At 37.9% G+C, this 8,757-nt stretch overlaps 1 protein-coding gene across 1 annotated transcript; it reads left to right on the top strand.

Annotated features, from left to right (window-relative positions):
• Positions 1-206: 206 nt before the first annotated feature.
• ISOC1 (isochorismatase domain containing 1) lies at positions 207-5,249 on the top strand. The gene is made up of 4 exons (XM_010007205.1): positions 207-326; positions 480-683; positions 1,071-1,187; positions 4,860-5,249. Exons 1-4 carry the CDS (start codon positions 207-209, stop codon positions 5,004-5,006), a joined length of 588 nt encoding a protein of 195 aa, XP_010005507.1. The 3' UTR covers positions 5,007-5,249.
• Positions 5,250-8,757: the final 3,508 nt, after the last annotated feature.

Here is an 8,757-nt window from a genome sequence, read left to right as displayed (position 1 = left end):
TTGTATTATACTACTCTGTATCAACCTTTCATTTGAATTTAGAAACATAGAAAAATCAGGCTGGAAAAACCTTTCTGCAGTTTTGACTTAAGGTAACATTAATCTGTTACCTGGCACAGAGGCATTGCAAACTCTTTCTCATTCTGCTGCTTCTCTGAAAGGGTCTTCAATGCCACAGAAAACACTAACTATATTTTGTTTTTCAGATGACTACTTTGGGCAACCTTATACCCTCGAGCACTGTGTTCTTTTGTTGCGATATGCAAGAGCGATTCCGGCCTGCCATCAAGTATTTTGGGGATATCATCAGTGTGGGCCAGCGGCTGGTATGGCTTTTTCATTTTATTGTAGTGAGTTTTCATCACACATGTGAATTATTATTTTACATACAGGCAGTTTACTGAAGAACTAATGTCTTTGCTATTTTTGTTCTTTAATAAAATATTTTCTTTTATGCTTTCCTCCCTGCCGTGTTGCAGCTCCAGGGTGCACGGCTCTTAGGAATTCCTGTTATTGTAACTGAACAGTATCCGAAAGGTCTTGGCAGTACTGTGCAAGAAATCGATTTAACAGGAGCTAAACTTGTGCTTCCCAAAACAAAGTTTTCAATGGTGTTGCCAGAAGTTGAAGCAGCCTTAGCAGAGATCCCTGGAGTCCGCAGTATTGTCCTGTTTGGAGTAGAAGTATGTGCCCAGCCATTCTTGTTCTCTTTTACAGTAATGTCTGTTGCTCTACAATAGTATTATGCATTGCTTTCTGTAATAAAGAAAAAAGGTCAATTTATGTTGCTTAGAACTCAGATACCCTCTGTAGATTAAATTATTCCTGTGTTATTTGTCCTAGGTGTTATCTCACAATAAAATTTGAAATGAGATATTTGTAACCAAAGGCTCTTGTCCCAAGCTTGGTTGGAATTTAAAACCCACATTGAGTTTCCCAGTCATGTTGGGTGTAGAAAAATATGCACTTGAACCCTAATTATATATGTACGCTAATTTGGCACTGTGCTACTCATGTTTTATAAGAATGTTTTGTTGGTGAGTTTTTTGCCTTTGATTTCTTCTCTGTAGACTCATGTGTGCATCCAGCAAACAGCATTGGAATTAGTTGGCAGAGGTCTGGAAGTTCATATTGTAGCTGATGCCACCTCGTCAAGAAGTATGATGGACAGAATGTTTGCTCTTGAGGTAAATTTCTTAGTCAAGGCTTTCACCACCTTGTGTCTGTCTGTATATTAATTTCTTTACTTATTGTAAACTAACCAGGAATTTCTAACAACTGTAAACAGGGAACAAACAGACTTGAGAAGAGGTGAACACTCTGATTCTCAGAATAGCTTCCAGGATAATGAAGGATTACTGCCTTAGTTTTTCCTCCTTAAATTATGTTTTGATATGTGAAACCCAGTTTGGGACACTTGGATTGTAACGGTGATTATTTCATGCAATCTAGGTTACTCTGTATAACCATTAGCATTTTAGGAAATTCCTTATGGAGTGTTATCTGCATGGCAGAGTAGAAGTGCTACTACAGATCTTTTGGTTTTGTTGTTCCAAACAGTATATATTCTGCTGCTGAAATGCTTTGAAATGCAACAGAATATAGTAAGGGATCCTCTTCAAAGCTCCTTCCTATATATATCTGTCTCTCCCTCTGCTCTTCCTCATCACTGCAAATTAAAGCTTAATCTCAAGACTCTATGATTAAAGATTTTTTTTCCTTCTGCCTTTCTAGGAGCTTAGTCTAGCTAAATATTGAGAAAGTGGAGATAAATGTAGAGACTTTTAAATCTTCTTGTTACATCTATGTGGTAGCAAATTCATGCAAATGACTTTTGATAGTGTACTGTTACTTGCCTGCAGGTGTCACTGTTAGAAATCAAAACCTGATATCTACAGTGAGTATTGAATATTTTTGGCCTCAGGCCCTAAAAATTATTTGGAAATTGAAACTAATAATAATAACTACAACATTTTGTACTTTTTTCAAAGATTTTGGGGAGAATTTTAGTTTCTGCTGTTTGTAATGAATAAGAGAATTAAAGACTAAAGCAAAACCACTAGCATGTAGCATTTTCCGAAGCCCATAGCTTTGATTAAATGGAAGCTTAATGTCATCTGTCATGTAAAATATAGTGACCCGCATGGAGTACAGAAATTACTAAAACCATGGACTTCCCAAGTCACTGTGGTGCAGCAGCAGCACGTGACAAAACAAATACAGAAAAACTGAAATCTGTTTGCCTTCTTGTGTATGTCTTTATGCATTTGATTGTCACTTAATCACTTGTGTCTGCAAGCGTAGAAGTTGGTTCACTGTAATAGAGGTTAAAGCAGAAACTTTGCTTTTATTTCTTGTCAAAAAGGTATCAATAATCTTGAAGGCATGGTTGGTTACAACTGGTGTAGTCCAGACAGACTGGTAATTTTTAGGTAACTTTTTACTATGTCTTTGCAATGTTTTCTCACCAAGCAGAAAAAGTGTTTTGCTATGCTCCCTTAAATAGTCTTCATTACAATATGACCCAGGGAATATTACTGACTTGCTGTGAGGAGCCAGCCAGTTATATGGCAGTAACTCCTCCTCATCCTCAATGTCTGCACATGCCAACATTGTCCCTTTCTTGTGCTGCAGAGCCTCTCTTAAAAATACTACTGAGGGCCATCGGGTAGAGTGGTCAAGAGAAGGCCATATGCTGGAGAGTAGGAGACCAGAGAAGGGGACACATCAGCAATCCTGATTAACCATGGCAATATATTTCTTAGGGATGTTCTTAGCCTTGTTTTTTTTAATTGATCAATCTGATGTTGTCTGTTGTGCAGACTTGCTTCATACCTGGTGAGCTGAGGTTCATTGATTGGAGCTCCCTAGATCCTTCTCTTTACCTTTCTGGGACGATGGATGTAACATTTACATTACCCTCCTCTATTCACAGTGACCTTTTGAGGATGGTAAAAGAGTAACCCTGCTGGGATACCAACCAGCTTCATCACCAGCCTGAGATAAATCCCATCTGATTCCTCCCACCCCTTAAGTTCTCCACATTTCCCTTCACAAAGCATGTGTTCTGATGGTTCTGGTGGCGAACATGCAAATTTGAATTAGTTGATAGCCGAAGCTTTCATGTCTGTCTGGATGACCCTGAAGCGTTACTGTCTCCAATTCTGTTGTGTGCTTAAAAATGATAGAAGGCCAAAACTCAGAATATAAGAAACCACCCCAAAACCCTGAAATTAAAAACTCAACATTTCTATTGATTAAGTAATTCAAGCAAGCTGTGGCTGTTCTTAATCTCTGCCCTATCTGATTAACATACCTTGTGTCACTGCTTCCTTGAGCTAGCTTAGTCTGTTCCTCAGATTTCTTTTCTGTTCTACATCTGTTCTGCCTGTTCCTGCTTTGTGGAAGCAACACACACTTGCTTCTTTCCTTTGTCTGAATACTATATTCTTAAGAATTATTTTTTCCTTGAAAATCATCCACTTTGCACGTCTCATAATTCCTATTAATCTCAAGGCTATGTATGTTATATATAGTCCTAGAATTAGAGTATTAGCCAATGCGAGTCTCTTTCACATATTATTGTATATTTCACTTCTAAAGTGAAGACATTCTCATTTTTCAATCAATAATTCTCAGAAGGGAAAGTTCTTTGACAGTCTTTTTTTATTTTTCTCTCATCCATACGAGTTAAAAGCAAAACCTTTGTATTCCTAAAGAAGTATACTTTGAAAACATTGCCATAATATTTCATTTTGATTTTTCTATTTTTCTCTTTTGTGTGTGCATGTGGTTTAAACAAATGTGTTGTCAGGCTTAGGAGAGCTGGGGAAGCTACCTGCTTTCTTTGAACTTAATCATAAGGCTTACTGCCATTATTGCAAGTAGGAAACATTGACTGGAGTAAATCTAGCCTAGCTAGTTTAACATTATATGGACTGTAGTTATATATACTTTACCAGTCCTCTAAAATTAATAACTTATCCCCCATTAATTGCTTTGTAATTGAACAACTAAACAGCAGTGACCTATGTCTGTCTGTCCTAGAATATTTGGAGCTTCTCTTTCCTTTATTAAGTAGAATTGAAACCTGTCTGAAGGTGTATGCATTGGTAATTTCTGCCTCTTGCCCTCCTGTGGCTCAGTTAGGACCCCGTTAGACTTGGTGAAACATTCAGCTAAGTAGAAGATGATGGAGGGAAAGCTGGATTTATGAAGAGTTTTACTGCCAGAGCATCTGTACAATTGCTGGGAAGCTGTTGGAGGACAGAGAGCTGTCAGCCTTTACTTAAGGGTGACTTCTACATAGGCAACAACTGCAGTCTTAAAAGTTCAGAAACTTGGCAATAAGTCCTGTGGCTTGAGCTACAGGAAGCATTAGTCTGTTTAGTTGTGCACTTACAAGATGTAGCAGGCCTCTTTCACTTTTGCTTTCTATGCAGTAAAGCTTTTTATTTTGGAGCCTGTAAGAACTAACTCAGGTGTTTGTAAGGAGTTGTCATTTAAAAGGACCTACTCTGGTGCCAGTATTATGTATAAGGTTCTCAGAAGAGCTTTTTGCTCTCCTGAAGTTCTAAGTACTAGCATGCTGTTTAGTCCAAAGTAGTTCAAAGCAAGCCCTGAAAGAGAAACTGTTCAAGTTTCTTGCTCAATGCCTTTACCTTGGACTCCACTATTTGTTTTTTTCTCAGGCCTTTCCATCCTGGCACCACTAAGAAATGCTGGAGTGGAATCAGCAGTACTTCTGTTAATAGGAGATGTTTTAAAAAATACTACCTGTCTATTTTACAAAATGTATGCTCATAAGCATTTGCAGGTATCTCACATTATTATTCTCTCTCTGCTCTTTCTTCTTTCAGCGTCTTGCTCGTACTGGAATTATAGTCACTACTAGTGAAGCTATATTGCTGCAGCTGGTAGCTGATAAAGAACATCCAAAATTCAAAGAAATCCAAAATCTCATTAAGGCGAGTGCCCCTGAGTCAGGGCTCCTCTCCAAAGTTTAAAGAGGATGTGAAGGAAGTGGATCTCGCTGACATCTTTAAGGAGGAAGGAAAGCTGTAAGCGCACATCTGCAGCTTCTTTTACTCAAAGTTGGTAGACGTGTAAGATGAAAAATTGCCATACTCATTCTTGCCTCAGCAAAATTGTGTGGTTATACATCTGCGTGCCAGTATGTTCTGTTTAGTTACAGCTGTCAGAGGCTTTGGATACCATTGGACCCTTTGTTGTAAAATTTCATTCTTTAAAAAACAAATAAATTGACAGTTTATACTGTACTCTGATTGTAACAGCTCCAAAAGGTCCATATTTCTGTGACACCTCCTGACTGTGCACTTGGTTAAAGCGTTCTGTGATACTCTGTTCTTTCTTTTATATTAATAGAAGGTGATTACATATTGGATAAATGTGATGTGATACACTTCAATTTTCTACATAAATGAAGTAAGCCGAGTAACATATATTTACTACATATGACCTAAATTTTAAATAAATTGGCAATGCTAATTTATTTAAATTAGCTTTTCAGCTCTTAGTGATGAATCTTTTACTATATTTAGATTTATTTTGGAGGTTTTTTACCTCATTTGAGTTAGATTGGATAATTCCATATGATTTACTCATTTACAGAAGTGAGCTGTAAAAGAAACCTCAGCTTCTCTAGGTTTTTGTGCTTTTTTTTGTGGGCTTAGTTGGGTGGAGTTTGAATGGAATCTGGCTTTAAAGCATTCTTCAGAAAAACAGCATCTCTAACTTAATTGTATGCATACATATATTCTATCTAGAATAAATATTGTAGCACAGTTGTTCATCAATGCACTTCCTTCATGTTCCAGTCGTTTAAACAATGTTGTATAAAGCTTACAGTGTGCTGAGGCATTTTTTTAAAGAGTACTAGAAGATGTCATACTGAACACTGATCTTTCTGGTAGAAAACCAATTAGAGTACATGTATTGTTTTAAACTGTGTATTTTCTCCACAAGATGGCTCTAAAATAATTATTTCAGAATTATAACCTTTATAAGTTAAAAAAAAATAAAGTGTTAATATGTGCTGTCTCCATTATACTTGTGATATTTATTGAAGATCAAATCCTGAAATCTGTGTTTGCCATGGGCCTTACTTTGGTTTGTGCAGCTGTCAAATTTCTGTAGATCTCATAGGAATCTTATGTAAAGAGCAAAGGTGGATGTCTAGTAATTCCTGTCATCTGCATCTTTTAACAGTGTTATTTAGTGCTTCAAAATAGGAGGAATTAATTTATTCTTCAAGTTGGAGGCATGGGAGTGAGCTGAGTTTAAGAACCATTGTCCTGTATCACTGACCTATATTTATGTCAAGGTCCTAATTCGTGGCTTTTTCCATAAGCTCAAAAAAGAAGAATGCCAGAATACTCAGTTTTATGCTGTAAAACCAAGCTCTTAGATGTGAATTTAGGGGCAAAATGATTGATGTCTTTCTCCTTTTTTAGATGGGTACATTATTCAGCATTACATGGATCATTCAGTGTTGATTCCAAGGGTTTTTATTTTCATAGAGTCATTAAATGGTTTGGGTTAAAAGTCACCTTAAAGATCATCTAGTTCCAACCCCCCTAAATGGGCTGGAGAACCTCCCACTAGACCAGGTTGCTCAAAGCCCCATCCAGTCTGGAAAGCCTCATCCAGTCTGGAAAGCTCCATGCAGTTCATTGCCATATTTCTCTTATGTTAATAAAGTTTTTTTAACAGGAGAAAATTGCTTTTGCCTGCCAGTAATTCTCAGGTAAATGTGCACTTAAATAATGCTGCTTATTGATTATGTTTCATATTAGATAACATCAGGGTGGTGCCCTCTCCCACCAGCCCCATTCCCTCCCCACCCCCCATCCATATTTATTCCTTCCTTAATTTAAACAATGACATTAATCTTTCAGGAGAGAAGAATTAAGATCAGTCTTTTCTTTTTGACCTGAACAGACTCATTTTTTTCTTTGGAAGCCTCGTAGATTTTTTTCAAGATTTTTATTGAACTGAAGGTATTCTACTGTTACAGATTTGTTCTTTCATGCAAGAGATGAACATTCAATGCTTTGTTGCTTCAAAAACTTTTTTTTCAATTAAACATGAGGTAATAGCTGGAGCTGTGGAGCCTTGATTAAAGGCAAAGTATGTTAAGGAGGATAGAGGCTTTTACTTTCAAAGGTGGTGATGCTGACTAGTACTGTTACATAGTTCACTTGCTATTCTTTAGTCTATTTTCTACCACATTAAGTACTATGCTAGTGACGGAAGATGTCAGTGATTTTTATTTATTTATTTATTTTCCACCTCTGGATAAGTTAGAGATAAACTATACTAGATGGGTATAACAGCTGTTCTTCACATTGGTTTAGAACATCTGCTCTGCAAATGGGCTACGGCAGAAAATCCTGGGGAAAAAATCTGGTTTGATTGTCCAGTGATGGCTTTTTCTTAATAATCTCTGAAATTGAATGTTTTCATCAAAGTTGTTAGACCCTTCAGCAGTCTAGCAGTCTATCAGAAGTGCTTCTGGTACAGCAGAGATTACATTTTATAGTATACTGCTCCTTCTTTTAGGACAGTACTATATATATGTGTGTGTATAAAGATAAGGTAGTGTGGTGTCTGGTCTTTTCTTAGTAATTTTAATTGAATAACTTAGTTTTTCATACGCAATAAAGGAATATTTGCAAAGGACTGCTGTGAATAGCGGAATTCATTAAGTATTAGCATGCTTAGGTCATCTTAATAGACTTACCAAGACTGCCAGTGTTGACAGCTCTCCTGCTACTGACAGCATCAGCCTTTTGTTTTAATGAAACTCTTTTATCTACTCAGGAGAGAAGACTGAGCAAACAAATGAAGAGAGCTGTTAATAAAGAAAAGATTGTGAAGTAAAAAGGAAAAATGGGAAATAAAACTTGGTTTATAATTATTATAGATTTATTTTTCCATAGAGATGTTAAGAAGCTGGAACACTTAATAAAAGAGTGGCATACCTTGAGTTTGCAAAAGCTGAGTAGGTTGCAGAAGTCCTTGCCTGTCTTGCTGTGCACTTTATTCCCTTTCCAGACTGTTTTCACCTTACAGTTATCCAAAAAGCAGGCTCTGCTAAACTTTTTGGCTTTGAGTATCACAAAAATTGCCAACTGAAAGCGAAATATCCTGCTACAAAATTAAAAAAAAAGAAGGGGAACGTGTTGGAGCAAAGACTGAACATCACTCCATGCTTGGCACTGACAGCCTACAGGAGAGAAAATAAAACCAGATCTTAAATACCTTACCCCACCCCTCCCTTCTTCTCAGGCCCAAATTACTTTGTTCCTGATTTCTGTATTCCCAGTGATACAGAGGGGCGAGGAACCGAGTTTAGAGTCAGTTTGTCACATGTTGTTTTCAGCCACTCCTTCCTTCTCAGTGGGAGGACTCTTCACAGTCTTGCCCTGTTCCAGTGTGGGGTCCCTTCCGTGGGAGAGAGTCCTTCACAAACGCCTCTTGACGTGAGTCCCTCCTGCGAGATGCAGTCCTTCAGGAGCAGGCTGCTCCAGTGCAGCCTTCCCACAGAGTTGCAATCTGCTTCAGGAACAGCCACCTCCCCCAGTGTTCAGTCCTCCATGGCTGGAGGTCTGCAGCTGCTCCACCATGACCCTTCACAGGCTGCAGGTCCACATTTGCTCCACTGTGCTCCTCCATGAGCTGCAGGGGGACAACCTGCCATCTCACCATGGGCTGCAGGTGAACCTCTGTTTGGAG

This window comes from Chaetura pelagica, unplaced genomic scaffold (genome assembly GCF_000747805.2).
Source record: "Chaetura pelagica isolate M959 unplaced genomic scaffold, ChaPel_1.0 scaffold40, whole genome shotgun sequence".
Lineage (NCBI taxonomy): Eukaryota > Metazoa > Chordata > Aves > Apodiformes > Apodidae > Chaetura > Chaetura pelagica.
The sequence above is the reverse complement of the archived record's forward strand: the minus strand, read 5'-3'. Positions and strand labels throughout refer to the sequence as shown.